The 21,909-nt window shown below is 39.4% G+C and overlaps 1 protein-coding gene and 1 long non-coding RNA gene across 6 annotated transcripts in view; one reads left to right on the forward strand and one right to left on the reverse strand.

The window, feature by feature from the left end:
- PDZRN4 (PDZ domain containing ring finger 4) overlaps positions 1-21,909 on the forward strand; it is a 228,905-nt gene that overhangs the window by 114,067 nt on the left and 92,929 nt on the right. The window contains exon 1 of one of the 5 annotated variants that reach the window (XM_064422458.1): positions 17,732-18,053. The exons of the other annotated variants lie outside the window; for them this stretch is intronic. Within the exon in view, the coding sequence (XP_064278528.1) occupies positions 17,985-18,053 (69 nt within the window). The 5' untranslated portion in view covers positions 17,732-17,984. Of the gene's footprint in view, positions 1-17,731; positions 18,054-21,909 lie in introns of those variants that run through there. 5 annotated transcript variants of the gene reach the window in all.
- Positions 1,887-2,883, reverse strand: LOC135301471 (uncharacterized). Its single transcript, XR_010363210.1, has 3 exons — positions 2,804-2,883; positions 2,164-2,289; positions 1,887-1,988 (listed from the first exon to the last, which is right to left on the reverse strand). It is a non-coding gene; the product is annotated as an uncharacterized LOC135301471 (long non-coding RNA).

A 21,909-nucleotide genomic window follows, 5' to 3' on the forward strand; every position in this document is an offset into this window, starting at 1 on the left:
TGGCAAACAGTGTACAAAGGCAGTACAAAACCCCAAATTAATGCCCTCATCACACCTCTCCCCCTCCAAAATACTGGTCTTTTTTTTAAAGGGACTTGATTCCACCTCGAAGTCTTTCAGATATTTTTCGTTATATGAAGATTCATATGACATAAGGAATTCCTGATAAGTATGGAAACATTTAAGAAAGATTTGGCTGCTTATGATAAGGCGGAGAACTCCTATCTTGCTTCTAGAACAAGTTCAGTGACATCAGTGATACTTTATGTTTCTCTCTGTTGTTCATCACTCAACATCAATCCCAAAGTAGCCAGAGCTTTCTGATTTTCATTCAGGACAACATATTCAGTCCCCAAGTCTGCTCCATCCTTGGCCTCTTTGCCAATACTCCCAACAGTGTTATTGAAAGAAGTGGTGTTTTAATGACGCAAACACCTGCCCAGTAGCGCCTTGCCTGAAACTGCTGGCTTGTTTCAGATAGACCATTGAACAGCTGTCTGGTTGTAGTCAGACGAAGTTTGGTCACTGCCAACTGAGGTTGAAGGCAAATTTATGACCTGTAGGTGAGGGGCTTTGTACCATTACCTGTGCCTTCAACCATCTAGTCATTTAAATGTCTTCAGAAGGGACATGTTTTGAAAATTTAGTTGAAAAAAGAGAAGGGGAAAGGATTTTACAAGAAAAACCTTATGTTTTTTGTTTTTTTTCTATTGATAATTACATGCCTTTGGTACTGATTTTGTATTTGCTTGAGAAATTTGAGAAAATTCAGATGACATCAATTATGTCTATGGGCCAGGCAGCTCCTCAAAGTTACATCACAGTGGTACTCAGAGGAAATGCATGTTATGCCATTGGATGCATCCTTTTCAGCTCAGTCTTCACATATTTTAATATCTCTCTCTGTGTTTAAAAATAAGAGTATATTGCCATATTGTCTTTGTTTTGCATGGATCCTGAATCTGCAATATCGTAGCAGCTTTCCAGTCCCTATAGAGCATTTAACTTAGATTTGACAGAAACCACAGAATGGTTTTTGTAATGGATATTATCTGTGCTCCTGGTCCCTGGAATGCCTTTTAGATGGGCTAATATCAGCAGAATTTTAGTGGGTAGTCAGGGAATTATATAGAAAACATGTAATTGGACTTCATGAGAAATTGTTGACTAATACCCTTCTGATGGTACCTTGGAATCATCTATGGCTGAGTAATCTCTGTAAAGTGATTTGCATCACAGCCGAGTTAGTGTCAAGGGTATACTTTGGACAGAAGGCACACTTTAGAAATTAGGATCTCCATTTTTTTTTTCCATGTGAAAATACATTACATATGCTCCCTGTTTTTCTCAGGGACTATCACAGAGCCCTAAAACATTTACAGCTTTGCTTATACTAGAAAGAGGGTATGAAAGGAGAGAAAATATGACAGTGGGGGCTGATGGCAGCATGAAGCTGCAGCTTTCCATGTGCTTTCAGTGCCTTGTTTATTGCTTTGTGCAGCACAGCCTAGATGAGGCTCATCAAGAGCCAACTCTAATTGAAGCTGTCCTATAAAAGTGCTGCTAGGAGCAGATGTGGCTGTACCAGGAATATTTTTTTAATGCACTTACAGGTATTTTAAGACCTAAAGTGTTTCTAGATAGAAACAAGATACTTGGCACAGATGGAATATTTAAGCTTCATTGCAGACACATACCTCAGTTTTCTCATTCCATAACTAGTCCTCAGTTTCTTCTGGGAATCTGGTCAGTACTTGCCCCCACTAATGCTGTGTGCTTTAAAGGTTTTTAGTTGTACTTTTCCATCTTGACAGAAACCACACCTTTTGGGATAGATTTTTATTGGAGATTGGAAGAAAAAATGCCTCTCATTTATTAAGGATATCAGGGAATGTCTGGGCACATTTTTAACTTATATTTTCACAATGGGGCCTTCTTCCAGCTTTCCCAGGTGTACTTTTCCAAGTTCTGCCAAGGTAACTTGATGCCTGTTGAAAATGTAAGTAGATTTCATAAATTCCTACCCACTTATCACAACTCAAGCAGTGGCAACTGAGATGCTGGTCATCTCCACCCAGTCTGGGAAGAAAGTACAGCAACATTCATTGTGGACTGAGATGGAGTAGAAAAGGGTGGTAACTGTGTGAGGTGAAGAGCAGTTACCATCCTGGGCAGCAAAGCCCATGAGGCACATGAGCCTTTCTGGCTGCAGCTTTATGGTAGTTTTCTGCAATCAGCTTGAACTGTTCATGCTGTTCTTCAGTAATTCCCTCTCCTGTCATTGTCTTTCTGAAAAACAGACCAGTGAATTAAAAGGTGGTGAGCTCATTTAAGTGAAAAAAAAAATATTATTGCATGTAATTTCGGATTTGTGAAACAGCTTTTTTGGGAGTCAGAAACTCAAAGGAGAGGCATTTTCTGAAATGATCAGAAAGTTTGAGCAAATATGACAGCACTTGGAGAAGGTGGGTAGCTGGGTTTAATTTTAAAGTGTTCAGATATTGTCCTGCTAGTAGAAAAAAAGGCTTAAAAAAAACTCCAAGCAAACAAAAAGTCATGGCTGGAAGGTGAAGAAATTGTTTCACTTTCAACTGTGCAAGGCAATGGCTGATTTGTGAACATGATTCCTCCTAGGCCTTCAGTTGTGTTTTCTGATGCAAAACTTGTGTTGCCAGTGGATTCAGGACTGTCAGACTTACTACTTTATCTTAGGAGAATAGACATTATCATAGGCAAAAGTGTCATGTCCCATCATGGGCAGGGTGCTCTCCTGGAGGACAAAAGGCTGGCAGCAGTGCCATACCTCGACTGGTGTTGGAGCAGCCAACTGGAGGCACAGGCTAGGGAGGCAGCAGGAGGTGCTGGATGAAACCAGGGAGGATAAGATAGGAAGCAAGGAGCTCTTTTGTAGCCGAATTCTGAGCAAAGACTTCTTTGTCATAAGCGCTGTCAAACAGCCTCGTTGCCACGGCAACACTGGCTGGATAGCCCATTTGGGAAAATACTTGTAGGACCTAACACTCTATCATCTGTCATCCAATAATTCCATGTTCATAATAACTAGGAAATCAATGGCCATCCTCGGAGACAGTTTGCTGAAAGGGTGAGTGCTCCGCGCAGTCCAGGCTGCTCCCAGCTCACTGCTCACGGGGCTCGCGCTGCCCGTGGAGCCTGGGGCTCCTGTGGACCTGCTCAGACACTGAGGTCTGTGATCTAATTAAACTGTGCTGTTGGCACCCATAAGAGGGAGAAGAAAATGGTAGATAAAGCAGTTCAAGTAGTGTGAGGAAACAAAGGTTTAGGTAGAATTAGCTTTTCATATTTTAAAATACCAAGGAAGAATATGTACTCAAGTTATCACATGGCCAGCATGAACAAATTCTGTAACTTAAAGGCATTTTTTTCTTATCTTGGCTTTCTAATTAAACTGCTTATCATCATAAAGGCTTTGTTACCTTTATGTTACGTATTGAATATAAAGCAATCACAGAACAGTAATTAAAATTCTTAAACATGCACCCATTGACTTTACATACAATTAGTTTGCAGCAGTGTGCCATTCATTAATAACACAAGTTTTCAGAACTGAGACCTTGGTTGGCTTTGCAGGGAAAGATGTGTTTAGTAATTATTTTGGCAGTATTTATCTGTTTTGAAAAAAATGTGCTAATATGTATCTCTGGAAAGTAATTCTGTGGAAAAAAAAAATCTTAAATTGAAGCTTAGGGAGAGAGGGTAAGTCCTTGCTGATAGGAGTATTACAAACATGAATAAAAGGTAATTCTTATCACTCTATTAACAGTATTTGAAGGATTCTCATTCTCATAATTCACAACAGGAGTTTCCTTTTCCTTTTAAAAATTCTTTTGGAGCACAAAGATAAGTTGGCTCTTTTCCAGCAGACTGTTTCAGCACATCCGTGGTTCAATTAGCACACAGCACTGGGCAGATGCATTCAGGGCCACAGGCTGAAGCTTTGGGTAGTTTGTGCTGGGGAATGTGGTGAATAATCAGGTCATTTTTTATGGCTTTCTGTGAAAAACACACACGCCTTTTGAAGGGAGATTTGTGGTTCATTTTGCAAATATAATAGTAATTATGAGAAGTGATACTTGGGTATTAGAATGGGAAATAAGAAGGCACACTGTCCTTCTTGTTGTGCACCCAGAGGTCAAACTGTGAGTACTCAGGGTGGTGACTTCAAACTCTCAGTTATTTGATGCCCTGCTATGGTTTCTTGAGGTAAGCACTTGCTCTCAGCTTTTGAGAGCTTGATTGATTACAGCACATTCAGTTACAGGCTCAGTATGTGTTCTCTGTGAAAACATTTTCAGTTGTTCAAGTCATCAGAAATACTTGCAGGTCCTAATTCCTGGCTCTGAGTTGTGCTAGTTAAGTCTCTAAAATCATCCACTTGCTGTTTTAAATTGGCTTGTATTCCAGTAATATATCAGGTTTGGGAAAAAATTTCCTGGAATAGATCTGTTTGGGAGAAGAGGCTGGCTTCTTTCATGTTCTCCAGTGTACTGGGTTCAGAGAAGAAGACAGAGGTTCAGGAGGTTTCTGGTCACTACCTATCTGTGGAGAAACTCAGAACTCAGTTTTAGCAGAGGAGGAGTCAAGATTTCATTGTGAGGGACCCGATGAAGAAGGAATCCTTGATGGAAATAGATATTTGGAGATACAGGAATGAGATCCCACAAGAAGTTTGGCATAGAAAAAAAAGAAAGTATTTATACCCAAGTTAAAGATCTTCATAAAGAGCAGAAGAGAGATGCAAGGGGAAGAATGTTACATTATTTTTTTAAAAAAATTAACTAAAGATGAGGTAAAAAAAAAATGAAGTTAGGAAAGGTAGGTAAGGACTATGGAAGCAGGGACAGTGATAGGAAAGAGTGACAGATGAGCTTCTAATATCCGGGTCTCTGGTGGTGAAGGTGAGCACTTTGAATAGGAAGTGATTAAAAATGTGTTATCTCAGCAAAACTGCTCAAAATTGAAATATTCAATCAACAGCTGGCAGGATTGACAATAGCCAAGCTGTGCTGTGGTTCAACCTTTCTTTGACTTCATATGGAAAAACAATCTAGTCTATATGGAGAAGGCACTAAAAGAGTCAGCAATAGACTCACTATTGAATAGAACTGAGAAACTGTCATTGAGAAAAGTGCATCCAGATAACAGGCTAAGAAAGAGTAAGGGCAGATGGCTGGAGAGGAAACCAGTAGGTGCTTGAAGTGGTATAAATAAATTTTTACACCAGGTTTACATAGGAATCCTTCTAGATATTGTCTTTGTCTAAGAAGTGATCTTCTCCCCTATGTGACAAGATGACAAAGCCTTATTTCTTCATGAGCATGTCTGCTGGATACCTCCAGTGTGGGCACTGCCAGGACAATGCTCCCACAGCCACAACAACTGCCTGCCTTCACACCTGGGCACTTGACAAGGGAAAGGCTGGCTTCTGTCGGCAAATGAACATGTTGTGCTGTGTCACTAATTCATAACTTTTATTCAGATTATTAAAGAAATGTAGGGAAGCATCAAGAAAATTCATTTATTTGCCTTTCTGAAAGGAATTGGCAGCCTCCATGGCTTCCCATGGGGATTCTCATATTTACTTTGTTTAGACTTGAAGGAGAGTTTTAGAGATATAGATGCATATAATATTTATTGGTTAGGTCTTGTGCTTTCCCCCAGCATTTGTCAGTAACTGCTATTTTCTGTCACCCTCTGGAAGATGGAAAAGAAAAGAATTTCAAGAGTGCCAAGGGAACACGAACTGTGACTGCCTCTTCCATACTTAATGTGAGTGGATAAATACATGACATTAGTTTCCAGTGCTGGCACTTACTTCAGCTGTGCAAGTCCTGTTTCCATTCCTCCTTCCCCTCCTCTCCTAATAGAAGAGGAAAGCCAGGAGGAAGTTGTAACATGTGTTACAAAGGATAAATATTGCATCCCTGGTGCTGCTTTGATGAATCTGTGTTTAGTCACAGGTCAGATCAGTAAAGCTTGCCGTGGAGAGTGTGAAATAGCATTGATCAGACTGACTTCTGAAACAGGGTGAAAGACAAAGAGAATCAATTAAACCTGTGGCCCTGACATCCTGGTTTATTTTGCTGTGCACTGGGAAAACAGGTGTGTAGCTGTTGCTTGTTGTAAGATCCAAGCTGGCACTTGGATGTCACACTGTCATGGGGAACAGCCCCAGGGGCATGTGCAGATGAGCCTAAGCTGCTCTGAATGTTTTGGTGGCCTCTCCTCTCCTCTCCTCTCCTCTCCTCTCCTCTCCTCTCCTCTCCTCTCCTCTCCTCTCCTCTCCTCTCCTCTCCTCTCCTCTCCTCTCCTCTCCTCTCCTCTCCTCTCCTCTCCTCTCCTCTCCTCTCCTCTCCTCTCCTCTCCTCTCCTCTCCTCTCCTCTCCTCTCCTCTCCTCTCCTCTCCTCTCCTCTCCTCTCCTCTCCTCTCCTCTCCTCTCCTCTCCTCTCCTCTCCTCTCCTCTCCTCTCCTCTCCTCTCCTCTCCTCTCCTCTCCTCTCCTCTCCTCTCCTCTCCTCTCCTCTCCTCTCCTCTCCTCTCCTCTCCTCTCCTCTCCTCTCCTCTCCTCTCCTCTCCTCTCCTCTCCTCTCCTCTCCTCTCCTCTCCTCTCCTCTCCTCTCCTCTCCTCTCCTCTCCTCTCCTCTCCTGTTTGGAGTCATGGATGATTGAATTGGGAAATAAATGCAAGGCATGGAATTTATGCAGGGTGTTGGGAAAAGGAAATATGAAGCAGAACATGCAAAATTAAAATCTCACCATTCAGTAAAGGAAGGAAGAAAAGGAAAAAATGTGGTAAAACTGCATAGGTTTGTGTTGCTGGCTGGAAGCTGCTATGAATTTCATATGTGTTCATTGCATCTTATTGTAAGAGCTCCCCTCAAAGAGTTTTTCATTCAAGGTTGGACCTGATATCATACTGGTTTTATTTCTTTGCAATGTATATAAAACTCTCAAAATGGTTTTGTTGTCCCAAACAGCTCATTGGTTGCCATCCTCTGGTGTGCCATCACCTGCCTGGTGCTTGGCAGCTCCCTCACTCTGGGGTTTCTTGGTACTTTTTACACTGGTGCTCAGTTTTGAAAATCATTTGTCATATTTCAGTGTTATGCATTGCTAGATTTCTTCATTATTCACACATTATAAAATGGTGATAGCTTTACCTGATTTTATGAGGCACTTTGATAATTCTGTACGAAAAATTCTGTGTGAAACTTGACTTCTGTTGTTTTGTAAGTAGTTTACTGCCAGGGTTTTTTTTGGTATGAGTTAAATGTAATTATTTTTAAGTCATCTCCTGTACTTGCATAGAATTGTTTGCTCTTCTCCTTTTACCTGAAGGAATAAAATGTATTTTCAAACAGAAAATAGACCTCTATGTAAATCCTCACCTACAGTACAGAGAGGGTTTAAACAAACCAGCTGAGGATAGCAGTTTTTCAAGATCTTGCTTCTCATTCTTATTTTATCACTTAACTTGCCATTAGGATAGCACATGTTCAGAAAAGCACCTAAATGAATCATTTTTTTCGGTTGAATTTTAACCTTTTGCAAAATGCTTATACAGTAAACTACAGTAGCAGTAGAAAGACGACACAAGTGCCTTCTTCAGTCCTTCCTAGACATACAGAAACTTGAGCATTTCCCATAGTGACTTTGATCTGGTCTGGGTCTGCTGGTGATCAATATATGTATGTCATAACTTCAAATTAAAAAGACACTGTAATCACAGAAATTAACAGCTAAATAATAGTTTATGATTTAGGTCAATGAGACATCAATGAGAACACAGGTTTGTTTATGAGTTTTGTTTAGAAAGCTGGGAGAATTGAATCTAGTTTGAATTTCTGGTGGATTTCTGGGAGGAGTAAACAGTGAAGCTGTCAGCTGGCTTACTGCATAAGACTCGTATTTTTTTGCAGCAAGGGTGAGCCTGTCCTGATGTAGGTTCTGAACACCTTGTGTCAGGAATGTCTTTCCAGTGTTTTGGTCTTTTTGCAAGAGAGCTCTTGGTGCATTGTCATGTCTTAACATAAATAGCTTTTAATAAATTCTCACTAGGGTTTACTCCATTTCTTTAAATGTATCCCTAATATTCTGCTTTAGGAGTTCCAAACACAATTTTGGATGAGAAGTATGCTGAAATCACAGTGGTTTGGAGCTTTTTCCTACAATTTTAATTTCAACCAAAAGTGGGAATGTTTCTGAAAAAAACCTCAGTTCTTACATGACAACCCATTTCTGAGGAAAGTATAACATCCAAAATTTTCGGTAGCTAAAATACTTGCATTTCCATTCAGATCTGTAGCTTGAGAGAGGACTCTTGTTTTCCCTGAGCTGACAATGTTGTTGCTCAGTGCATGAGTTTCCTAATTTATTTGACCATCACTATCAGGTCCCTAAAGTATTACAATAAATCCCCAACACATCTGCTGAAGGGGCAAATAACAACCTTAGGGCTTCTGGCTAGTTACTCCAGTGACAGGGTGAGGTCACCCTTGAAGGCAGTAACTTTTGAAGGAGACCACAGTGGGACAGAGAAATACGTTGTGTTATATATAGATAACGTTTAACAACAGAAAATATTTTGTCTTTTGCTAGAAGCCATTGACTCAGAAAACTTGTGATTCAGGTGCTGGGGAAGGAAAGACATTGCTTGCCATAGCAACCTTAACATCACCTTACAGTATGTGTGTCAGTTGTGCTAGGGCTAATTTATCATGTAAAGTGTATGCTATATATGTCACATTTTACTGTCTGTTCATTTGTTTTGATAATCAAGATCTTGACAGATTTGTCCCACATGGCAGGATTTATAGTAAGGATTTTCTTATCACTGAATTAAGTTGATACATATAATCCTAGCGTCCTGTGTAAGAACTGAATAAAAATGAAACATATTCAGACTAGATGCAAAGGTCTTGTAGAAAAAGCACTCACTCCTCTCCAATCAGTTATTCTCCTTGATTTTTCCCTTTTTTTCCTTTATTTCCCTGTGATTTGTTTCACATCTTTGCAGGAGGAATCATAGAAAAGCGAATAGACATTGACTTTGAGAAGGTTAAATATTTCCTCTTCTATTAAAAGACATTTCTGTTCTATAAGATGCAAAGTTTTTTTTCTGTAAAAAAAACACAAGTGAGTTTTGGAAATACACTGCTTTTACCTCCAGTAAGGAAAGGTGCTAAGCAGCTCTTCTTCAGAGCGCAGTGATGGTTTTTATCTGCTTCAGTCTGGCAAAATGAATTGCACCATTGCCTCTACAATTCTGGCTTACCACTCAAAGGTTTCTTTTAAGTGATCTTGATGATTATGTTGTTTCATATGTTTTAGGCTAAATACAAATTAAATGCTTCACTGTAATTTGCACCATCCTTTGATTGTAATGTGATTCGATTCTTTTCTTCCACTTTATATTGTCCCTTTTAGGACAATAGGCTATTAGGCTATTTTAGGAAGCTATGTTCAAAAAGAGTTTTAATGCCCCTATCAAGAGGTCTCAGATGATCCAGGGGTCCTGGCAAGCTGCTGGAAGTGAGGCTGAAGCACAGCACAGAGGTGGCAACAGCTGAGCAGAGGCTGGGTGGCAGTGGTGTCCCTGTGGCCAGGCAGCAAGGGCTGGGTGGGCACCCGCCCCTGCAAACCGCTGATGTGTGACAAATCTCCCCTCTGAAGCTGACAAGACATTTTGGCTTTTTATTCCAGGAAAAAAGAGAGGGGTTCAGACTAAGGATCTGAAATTTCCTTCAGAGATAAAGCAGGATTTGCTATGCTAATTTCTTTTCCACAGGACATCAAAATAGAAGAACAGAGGCGTCGTTAATCGGATTTCATTTGTCTCTATCCATGTAGGTCTTCAGGAGTTTTTGGGGGTTTTTTTCTACATTTTTCTTCATAACTCCTTATACCTGAGTTCCTTATACCTGAGTATTTCTTGATGGGTGAGAGTTGCAGGGATCTGGGGTTTGGCAGGGTACACTGGCAAGGCTGAGCTCTGGTGTGCTGCGAGGGCTCAGGGCACCCTGATGGGTGGGATGGCTGGCACGGGGCTGGGACCAGGCTTGTGCCTAGGCAGCCTGCCGGATCAGCGCCCAGCAGAAAGACCCCTGCACCTGCCTGACAGCTGCCACAGTAACCAAACACCAGCAATTTTCAGGGAAAGACACATCTAATACCATTAATTTTCTTCTGGAGCAGACGGCAAGGTAACTAAAACCAGGCTGTATGGGCTTTGCTGGGACATTTACCTAATGATCTTCTGGAAAGCAGGTGCACTGGCAGTGATTTTAAACCTTAGAAAGCCCAAACAGTGTACAAAGTAAACCTTTGATGCTGTGGGGATTTTCAAGAAGAGGAAGCTGCATTTGTTTCAAATCATTACAAAGGATTTGCTGACAACAGCAGAATTAATGGTACTTTTATGGTCGTCAGTTAGTGACTGTCAAAAAACAGAGCTGACTGTAGTTTACATTGTTATTTTAAATCAATCTAGCCAGTCTAAACCAAACTCAGCTAGTCTGACTAGCTGACAGGCATGGGAGTAGTGTGGGCAGTTCCTCCTGCAGCATTGTGTGTAGTGTACTCCTGCATCCATCATTCTATCAAGTGTGTGTTGGAAGCCACGTTTGAGATTCAATCACATTCACCACTGTCTTTAGGGTGATGAAGACATGATTAGTTACACACAAACATCCAACTCCCCTCTGTCTAACTATATCTTTAGAGACATAGGTCATATCTGTGTTACAAAACTAGTTTTTGCTATAGTAATGTTAACTTCTGACAGTTATATTACAACACCTTTATACTTTGGTGGAGGAGAAAAGCAGCTGTTTCTATGGCCTGATTCAATACAATTCTCCTTTTCAGCTTTGATACCATGAAAATCCATTCAAGGCCATGAAAACTTCCCCAATCCTGGTGTGTTTTTCTAGGCACAGTAGGCCATTTATATGGGGTAAGACAGAATTATCTATTTTATTGCTGTATCCCTCGACAGCTTTTCCAGATTGCCACTTGTGTGAGCTTTGAAAGTGAGCAGTGGCGTGTCCATATTGGTAAATGTGTCTCTGCACTGGTTGTGCCATATTCATGACAAACTGTTCTTCTCAGCATCTTCACTTTTGAAATATTCGGGTGTACCAAAACTACTCTTGTAGATTTATTGAGCTAATGACACTTACACTTAAAGGGCCTTTTAGCAAGGGACTTTCTCGAGTCATGAGTAATTTTTCATTTTGTACTTCTATACTGATTAGCAGTATAAAACTTAAAACTTTCAATTGAGAAACCACACAAGACATGTTAATTAATTTGAGTGCTGGAGACTGCAAGGGTGGCCTCAGCAGAACTTGGGTGGGTGTAACAGCCCTCCATAACACATTCTTTGAAAAGCTCTGTAAAGTCTTAAAAGGCTTATTGAATTGATGCCCTTGCAAGGCTGGTGTTACTTATTTTATAAGAACGTAAAAAGGAAGAACTTTTCTAATGATGCAGGCATCAGAGGAAAGAACAGAGCCAAGGAGTTCCTCACCACTGCACTTGTCCTCTGAACCAGTCTCTGCAGCTTCAGCCCTTGAATTAATTTTGCACTGTGAGTTCAGTTTCTCATTGAGGCTTTTCACTGATATTTTCCATTGTTTGATCTGGGCCTGAACTTGGCATATCTCAGTTCTAAATGGTCTTTATTTCCCACACAGGTATAAAAAAGCTCAGATATAATCTTAAGCTGTTGGGGAAAATCTTTTTTTTTTTTCTTTTTTTTGAATTTTGAAACAGATGTAGCTTGAAAAGCTTTGAAACTGATCAGGACAACAATAAAATGTACTTTTATAGATGTGTTTGAAGTTCAAAGTGGTGTGATCATTAATGCTGTTGGACTCATGTTGTATTAGCAGCTAACATTAGCTAAGGAACTTTCAGTTAAAGAGATATTCTAGCTTTTTGTGCAAGAACTGGTAAATTTGGAGCTTTAGAATTAAAATAGTAAAGGATCCTGTTGCCAATATTACATTTTCAAAGAGAAAAATAATAAACTCATGTGAGCTATCAGCAAGGGAGGGAAATCTCAGAGCTGTTCTGTCTCTCATAGCTCCCAGGAGTTGGTGAATTATGGGCTTCCTAGGCAGGTAGATGACTAGTGAACAGTTACCTGTGGTAAAGTTGTCTAATATCTTTTTGAACTCTTTTCTGCTTTTTGCTTCCTTTGAGGTAAAGCATACCACTGTCAAATTTCTTGGAAAAAAATTCCAGCCTTTTTCTTGCTGTTTTAAATGTATCATCTTATTATTTCATTGTGTAATGTGACAAGGAATGTGTTCTGTATCAGGAGACTACATATAAAGATGGAAGATGGAGAGAAAATGAACCATTATCTCTATTTCTCATTTATGCTTCATAGCTCTTCCGTTTTCTTTAAATGATTTAGAGATGGAAAGACCAGGACTGCTGGCTGTATGGATAAAATATGGATATTTCTGATGTTTGTGCAGTTTCAATAGTTCCTGCTCCATTGTTAGTCTTTTCCTCAGGCAATTGGAGGAAACTATCCACAACTCCAAACCTATTTTCTGAGTAGATATAATTACTTTAGAGACCATGACTGAATATTTTAGCAGTGTTCCCTCAGTGCATGATTTAATGTTTATTGACATGGGACTTCACATCTGAATTTATCTATAATCAGAGCTTTTTCCCCAGAACTTTGTTCATACACTTTAGGTTTGGTTATCCCACTTAATCCTTGTTTCCTTTAAATCATTTCAATCACTTATTTATGAATAATTCTGCTTTGTCTACTCCATAGCATTAAAACTCTCCAGTGCAGTTAAGAGCCATCAAGCCTGGTTTCACATGATCATATGGTTTAAAAAACATGATGTGAGATGGTTTCCTTATAACTAAATGGTGAGACAGAGACAGTCAAGAGAAAGTCAAGGTCCTTCTAGAAGATGTTAACTAAGTCCTGACACCAAGCTTTATGTATTCCTAAGGCCTTAAAATCCAGTAGTAGGCATCATTTGGTTTTCTGCAACAGTTCCCTAATTATTACAGCACCAGTTTGAGATGATAAGGAAGCCGCTCAGAGTAAAAACTATAGGGAAAAAAATATCCTGGGTATTTTGTCTCCTTTGAGATAGGAGACAAAAAGTTTCCAAGCAGTCTGAAGTTTGTCTATTAGACATGGAAAAGGAATTGTGCTTTCCCCAAAGAATGCTAGCCAGCTCATTCACATTGTATTGATAGGTAAATAGGTTAAAACAGGGGAACTATTTTCTTTTTTTTTTTTCCTGTATAGAACAAAAAGAACAAGTAGAACTTGTAGGCAATCATGGGAGAGAGAATTCCTCATGTGCTTGCTTTCCATTTCCCTTTAGACAGGTATTTGCATTTTTGACAAGGAGTCCCATAAATCCCATAGGATCCCATAGTTCCCGTGTCAATTTAATCATGGATGGGAAAAACAATCAATAGATATCAATAGACTGGGCTTGTGTAATATGATGTTGTGGGTGCTCCCTGCCTTCCAGGGAGGAAGGCAGGAATTGAGCCCAATGGAAAATTCCACTTATAGAGCCCATTTGATTTACAGTCAGGCAGGCCAAAATAGTCTTCAGAGAAATTACAGTCCTCCTAGGAAATACAGAACATAGGAATTCCATGTCCTGCCTCTTCTCTTGCCACCTTTAATTTTGCTGTGACTCTGACCAGTGCATGAAGTCTTGATAGCTGTCGTAAAGGATATGAGATTAAACAAATGTCTTTCCTAACTTAATGTTACAGAGAATATTGCATTTTGTCATAGATACAAATTCTTAGTTTTTATGTTCATGCATTTTCAAGTATGGTCTGATGACTAGAAAACACAGCATTTTTACTTTAAGACTTTCATGTATCTTGTAACGATTGTGGTAGGATTTTCTAAGCTATTGTATTTGCAAAAATCCATTTTATTGAAGCCTAAGCCCATTTCAATTATTTTGTACTTCCATAGTTTGCACCTTCATTTATCCTACTGGTTCATATATACATTATGTTATTTTAGAGTTCAAGCTGGCTAGCATATATGCAAATTCTGAGTCTTTGGGTTATATTTACTCAAGGTTTTTAAGTTTTCTCTGCCATCATAGGTCTGGAAGTTTCCTAATTTTTCTAATATGCAAACTGACTGATGCATAAGATCACCTGATTCCAGCAGCTGAGGCTTCATTAAAAACATTAAATATCCCAACGGACTAAAAGATCTACCCAGACTGAGGTTAAACTTTACAAATTCAGGCCTTTGTTCAGAACAGTGGGGACATGCAAAAGCTTTCTCCAATTCCATTTTTCTTATGATATTTCTGTTTTACAGCTATGCAGCCCTTGGACTATAAATTGCATTGCCATCTGTTCTGTGAGCCAGATTTCCGGGAATTCCTCAAAATTCATATAGTAAATGCTGTACATCAGGAGGACAGTGTGAATTCAAGGGCTTGCAAAGAAAACTTGGAATTCCACATATACTTCACTGGGTTTCACCACTGAGTTTGGACCAACAGCTTCACTATCCTTACTTAAAATGAATGTTATATTGTATAATGTGTCTTTCAGTGTGTGATAAAGAAGATATAAAAGAGTGAGTGGTCTTTAATTTGTAGTGTCACTGTCTTGAATTTTTTCCAATGATAAATTTTCAAGCACGGGTGCTTATAATTAGACATAGCTGTACCTCAATGAGGTAACTATATACCAAATATAAGTCATCTACTAGATATTTAAAATTAATTAGGGAACCTAAACAAGGGCACATTGTTTGAAAATGTTAACAATTTTTGTTGTAACTCTCTTAAAATCAAACTCCATCCATTTGCATTATTGATTGCTGGATTGACTATAAATTATAATTTTAGTTTTTATGGTAAGATTTAATTGTAGGCAATAATCATAGAGAACTCCAAAATTAAGAAAAGCATTGAAGCATTGAAATATCTATGAATTACATATAAAATATGAGTGACCTGATTATGTTCTTGTACCTTTTTGATCCCTTTAGCTACAAAATGCTGGAGGGCAATAAAGATGAGGAAGAGGGAAAGAAACTGCTTTCTTACCAATATCAAATTCTTGACATAACTTGGCCAAAGCACATCACACATTTCTTTTTAGTTAATAGTTCCACCAAGTTTTGCCTTGAATGTTGTTATGTGCTGCGCAAGGTTTTGTATTTTGGCCACATGTAAGATCAGACATGCATATTTAGATGGAGCTCAGGAACCTGGAAGTACACCTTTCCTGCTCTAATAAATCTATTCAGCCCTTCAGACTGTGCCCATTAGTGGTAGCAGAAGACAGAACCTTTTTACTCTACATGAGTGGAGGGCAGGCACTTGATAAATTAATGGCCAAGCTTATGTTGTTTCCAGAGAAGTAAACAAAAGAATCAGAGAAAGAACAAAATAGACACTGTCAGGGGAAACTGCTGAAAGCTTAGCTGTAGTTTATTTTGTCTATTGGTTGTTGTTGTTGTTGTTTCTTGTATATAACTGGAATGCTGTAATAATATGTCCCTTTTTCCCTGATATTTTAAGAAACTAATTTTAAGAAACTATCAAAAATATACGAGGGTAAATAATGTTTCCTTTCAAGAATGTAGTTTAGCTTTCAAACTGTGTATGTGTCAGAGGGGGAAGTTGTGTCAGTGGAGGAAGAGAACACTTTCATTGAAAGATGCCATGGTTGTCCTTGCATGACTGTTGTCTTGTTCATTGATCTGACTTTCTTAAGTTCAAAATTTACACATCTGAGAATCTTCCTGCACTTTACTATACAGAAACCTTCAAAGATTGAGTTGATGTTTGCTGCATGGGTTTAACCCTCTCAGCGTGAACAGCATTTCATGTGAGTGTGGAGGAGTAGAACAGAGGCTGATTCTTCTGAACAATGATGAACTGGCCTCCATGGTTCATCTTTGAAATCCTTGGGCTTTGGAGGAAATTCATAACCAAACCTGCCTGCTCAGGTTCTTCCACCAAATGAAAATTAATCTTACTGTTCTGTTTCAGAACACTGCTGGAAGCTGGTATGTGAAGAGCTTGCTTTGTTAATGGCCATTATTTGATTCTTCCTGACCCCGCACATTTATTAAAAGAGATGAAATTTAATTAAGATTTAGTCTCAACCTATTTATAATTTACCTAGAGGTTCTAGTAAACTGTAGTACTATGCAGAGTTTGCAGCAATGGCCCAGTTTTTTCCTGTACATTTCTCTGCTTGGCTCTCATCCATCTATTAGGTAAAATTAGGGCCCAGAAAATCGGATTATTATATCCCAAGGGGCTGAACTGATAAGCAGCACATGATTGTTGATTTGCTTGCTACCCGGTGTTGCTGGTGTTTGAGGTGCTGCAAGATGCAAAGCCAATTTCTTATCAATTAGTGCCCATTATAATAATTTCCTGATATTGATTTTAAATATTTGACAAAGCACTTTTAGGAAACTGCACCCCAAAAAAATAGCTCTACATGATTTCTTAGTAAATGCAACTCTTCAGGGCCCAGTGTTAATCTTAACTAACTGGTTTCATTGGTTTTAAAATAATTATTTTTGCTTTGGATCTCACCTGCTATCCTCTCCAGATTAAAGATGTTTTGAAATAAGCAGTTGATATAATTATTTTTGAGCAAAGTTGCTGAGAAAGTAAAGATAAAAAAGCAGTAACTTTTTTTTGCTTTTTCTATCCTGTTTTGTTATGGCTTGGGCTTTTTATCTTGTATAACTACCATTGGATTACATGATGTACAATACAGGAATTAATGTCAGCCTTGAATTAAGTGTTATTTCCATTGGCCTCAATATTTAACATGTGGGTTTAGTTTAATTTTAAATTTTCCTTTATACACACATTGAAAATTATGACACTATTAAAATCTAATTTACAAATGATAAAATTGTATATAATGATATGTTAAAATAATAGCTTTGATACCTGGGAGTCTGAGAGGGTATATCTGTTGAGTTCCTGATAAATTTGGCCTATAATTACAATTAATCTGTTATACATGCAAGAAAGAGATTTGAATGTGAGACTATTTAATAAACAGTAAAATCTGTGTCTATATGTAAAAAGCACCAGGTCTGGCACACCTGCATTTCCACATATCCTATATATGCATGATGTATTGTTATAGAATTATGCCTTTTATAAGTACAGTGGAATTTTGGCTAAAAAATTTGGCAGTGTCAGAGTTGGAAGTATCAGTATAGCCATCTGGGTTAATTTTGTCTCCTGTCTCCTTTAGTCTAAATTTTTAGCAACATCAGCTCAGGTTTCACAATCACTCTCCTAAAATGCTTACAAATATTTTAAATGTATTCTGTGATCCCTGTTGCACAAGGTGGAGACCTAACATAAGACTTGTGCTTTTCCCACCTCCATTAATGAATTAGTCTCACAATTACTGTAAAAATTGAGACGAGTGTGGGTGAAATGCTTAGCCTCTCTAACCTTAATAAACAGAGTTGGTATTGACACAAGTGAATTTTGTTTAACCACAGTACATTTGCTTCTTAATTAGTGAATATTCATCTGTCATCAGCAGCAGCTATGACACCCCTCCCTGCTAACACGTTCTGTCATAAATAATCAATGAGACGCTATTAATATTCATGAGTGGGAATCTGTGTAGTCATGTGCACTGATGCAGAGACAGGGGGAGTGTTGCCATGAACTGAGTCGAAACTCTGTGTGTGTATACGTGAGTGTAAGATAGTTGGGGAAAGGGAAGAGGAGCATGCTGCTACGCACTGCCCTGCCTTGTGCTTCCAGCTAACAGTGCCGTGCCTGTGTGTCGGGGCTCGAGTGACTGATGAAAAACAGTAGACAAGTCTGGAGGGTGATTCCCCGTCAGTGCATTTGCCTTTCAGTGCTGGGGAAATTAGAGGCTTTGCTCTCGTGTTGCTTATTAGGATGGGCTGCAATCTGTGCACTTTTCAGAAGAGAGAGGAACACTACAAACTGCTCTATGAAGTTTCACAGGTGAGTGCAGAGGATATTACCAGCATCTCCAGAGTAAAAATGTGTGTGCTTTACAGACAGTAAGTAGAGATGCTTTTGTTTTGCTTTGCCTTTTTTCTTTGCTTTGCAAAATTGCTAGTGAAATTGTTTGGGGGGAGACTGGTAATTATTAGTATTTTGGGTGCCTGTTGTTTTCTGCTTGTATGCCACTCCCCCTTCAGATGACTTCCTGTGGGATTCTTTTAACATTTTTGTGCATCTTCTGCCAAGATGTCAGTCATATAGCAGCAGTCTCATTGAACCATATCGGCAATGTTTTAAGGGAGCCCTTGGCTTGGGTAATAAGACTGATTTCAGATAAATTGCACTGCTGCCTCTGAAAGCATTAGGTCTGTGATCTCAGGTATTTTTAAGTTAAGGAGCAAAGTTGTTGTGGCATGTCTATGCTGGCTGAGAAGTATGTTAAATTTTCAGATTAATTAATTAAAATTAAAATAATTCTGAAACATGTTGTCACCTTTAAACAGGTACTGAGTACAACAGGGTTCCATGGGTGAGATGTGCTGCTCATTCATTCATTGTGTGTGTGTGTGTGTTATTTCTGTATACTACTAGACAAAGATCATAATCCCATTTAGGTATTTTGGTGTCTCTTTCAGCATCCTAACAGTGTAGTGCATGGCAGAGTCTGCTGCCGCTCTGTTCCCAGCTCCCTCAGAATAAGATGAGAAAAGATGAAACAAGTACTTCCCCATAATCCCCATAATAGCCCAAAATTTTTACTCAGATCCTATTGAATCAGTATTTGATTTGCAGCTTTTTGTTTGGTTTTTTTTTTTTCTCTTGGCATAGCAGACTCACGCATACTAAAGTTTAGTGCCTTTCAGCATCTGTTCTCTCCCTCTCTATAATTTGTTCTGGCTTTGACACATTGCCATTGATAGAGGCTGAGCACTGGCAGTTTTGGACTGCACTGCTGCTGACAGGCAGTGCAGGGGAGAAAAAACAGCTTAGAATGTTGGTGGTCTATTGGCACAGCAGCAGCTAAGTGCCCAGTGCCGACTGGTTCCCTCCGAGTTCCTCCTGACGTGATTCATTTCACAGTGGGCTAATTACAAAGTGGATTCTCTACACATGAAGCAGCCTCCTCAGTTGTGGTGTTAATGCACATTTTCATGGTAATGTGATCAGAGCCTCATTAGCCAGTTTCCAGAATGATCCTCTGCATTAATTAAATATAAAAATGACTCTTTTTATCACCACAGAGAGGAAGAAGAAGATTAACATTGTTAATTACTTCTGGGGGCCATACCTCTGCATCATTTTTTACCAGAGAACCAGCAAGTGTATTCAATCCCAAAAGAGTGTTCGTTTGCAGGTAGCATGCCCATTGCCTTGCCTGATGAAGATGGTCTCTAGGTGGAACACTTCCCTTTAGTTCAATATTTAGTCGTAATCCCATCATCATTTTTTCTTACAGCAACAGCACAGGGAAAAGCATTGCAGCAGCACATTTCCCTCTCTTCCCTTTCCCTGTTCCCAGCTCTGGATTGCCAAACTGATCTGAAGGTGTAAAATGGAGTAGAGTAGGTCAGTGTCTGCATTTCTGTGCCAGGGAATAAGAAATGCAAGTTCTGCTGTGAAAGGAATTGGACATTTCTTAAAGGGCTGCATGTGTGTATGGGAAAAAGACTGTGTCTGGTTTAGAGTAAATGCATTTTCAAAATATTCCTTGCAGTAATGTTGTAAGGTGGGGTTTTTAAGAGATTCAAGAGAAATTCTTCCCTCTGTCTGTTATCTTCTCTGCTATTGAGTTGGAGTGTCTGTGGCTGTGAGCAACCAAGGTGCAAAATTAACTAATGCTTTCACTTTTTACTCTGGTGCTTGCCAGATAAAGTGTTATCCCTGGGAGGATCTCAGGGGGGTTCCTTGGGGAGTTGAAATGCAGTGAGCCTGGTGCTGCATCTTGTGCTGTTAGGGAAATGTCACTGATAAGGTGCAGAAGGAGAGCAGAGAAATGACTTAGTGTGCTCGCTGCCAGATCCTGTGTTCATCTGTAAACTCATCCCTATCTTTGTTTCAGTGCGTGCAGGTCAGAGCCCAAAGGATACTGAGCATATTTTTAACCAGGTGCTGCAGTAAAGATCAGGTAGTGTCTCACACCATAACTGCTTCTGTGTACAATTCTGATTTGCTGCTGGGATGGGGGGAGCAGCAGTAGAATATGATAAATTAAATTAAGCCAAGGCAGGCATTACTACTTGATTTGCAAATCCCTTTTTAACTCTCCAGTCCTGTAATTCCTATACCACAGGCTTGGCTCTTTCATCTACATGATTTCTGGAGAGCTTGGGACAAGTTAGCCTGTCAGGGACATGAATTGACTGAGGATGAGCTGTGGCTCACTAGCATATGTGGATCAGATAGATTAATTTATATTCATATAAAGAAGCAATCCTAGCCTCATCTGCCACCTTTCCCATGTTAGGCTACCTGATACTGTGGGTGGTCTGTGCACTCATACACTTAAAAATACAGTAAACAAAAGAAAGCATGTTTGCAGAGGCAAACCATGCAAATGCTTGCAGTGGGGCAGGTTTTCTGTGACTGTTTTTAGTGAGGTCAGATTCAGCATCACAGGGATTTTTATTGTAGAGCTGCTGGAAAAGGAAGACATCATTAGAATATGTATAATTTCTCACTCTTCCCCCCATTCCTTCACTCCAGACTAGTCTTTTGCCAAGGTAGCAGTTCAGAGAACATGGGGGCCATCTCCAAAACCATAATTTGCTTGTGTGATGGTTATGTTTATTTAGATAACTATGTTTTGCACCTGCCAGATTGGGATCAAAATAAAAAGTCAAATAGTCATGTTTTAAGAATGAAAGCTTTTGAGATACCACTATGCATTGGTGAAGTACCCTCATGCTTCTGAGTGCTTCTTCACCAGTTCTCAGCATGGCTCAGGTTTATTTCTTGGCTTCTCTGGGGGAAGGTATCAGGCATACTACCCCCCTCAAGTCCTCTTTTCCATATGCCTACCAATGCAGAAATGAAAGATGTCTGAATTTGAAATTTATTGCCCTACATGCTACCTCGTGGAGCACTTTAATATTATTTCCTGTGTGCTGTATAAGCAGGATTGAGCTAATGAGTGTGCATCCAGGAAGTCTATGTCAAGTCACTTAGAGAGGGTGGGATCTGGTGTATGCTCATGTCCATTAAGAGCAGACCTCTGCCATACTCAGCTGATTTTTTTCTTCCACTTCAGGGGTTAAAGAAGCGAGTTAAAGTAATTTGTTAGCAGCATGGTAAGGATTCTTCCCTTTTAGCAGAAAGGATAAGAGAAGTATGGCTAGGATTGAAGGGAATCAGCAGTAATCTTCAATAGCCTTGTTTGAGACTCAAGAAAATGCAAGTTCTCTTCAGAATATTGTGGCTGTCATAAAAACATTTCTGTTTGCTTGAATTTTTGTGCTTTGTTTTCAAAATGTGGAGTTAACCCAGAGAAAAAGAGGGGAAAGCTAGAGAGGGAATGCTGCTTTTAGAAGTAAACCAAAGAATGGTGCAAACCTCTCTTTTGAGTTACAGGTTAGGAAGTAGATTTAGCTCAGGTGAGTGTAGAATTGAAAGGGAGAAAGGAGGAAAGTCAGAAGGGAAAAGAGAGGCTATCTCAGATGGCTTACAAAGCCAGTGGTGGAGCTGGGATTAAAACTGGGAGGTTGCACATTTATGTTTTATATTTGATCTGGAATAATAGTAGAGCTTGCTCACAGTATTTTTAAATCCTCTGAGGACTGATCATGCTGTTTGCTTCCCATGTTGGTCTCCATAATTACTATAAAGCTCAAATTTTTACCCGTTTAGAGTTCTGATT

This window comes from Passer domesticus, chromosome 5 (assembly GCF_036417665.1).
Source record: "Passer domesticus isolate bPasDom1 chromosome 5, bPasDom1.hap1, whole genome shotgun sequence".
Lineage (NCBI taxonomy): Eukaryota > Metazoa > Chordata > Aves > Passeriformes > Passeridae > Passer > Passer domesticus.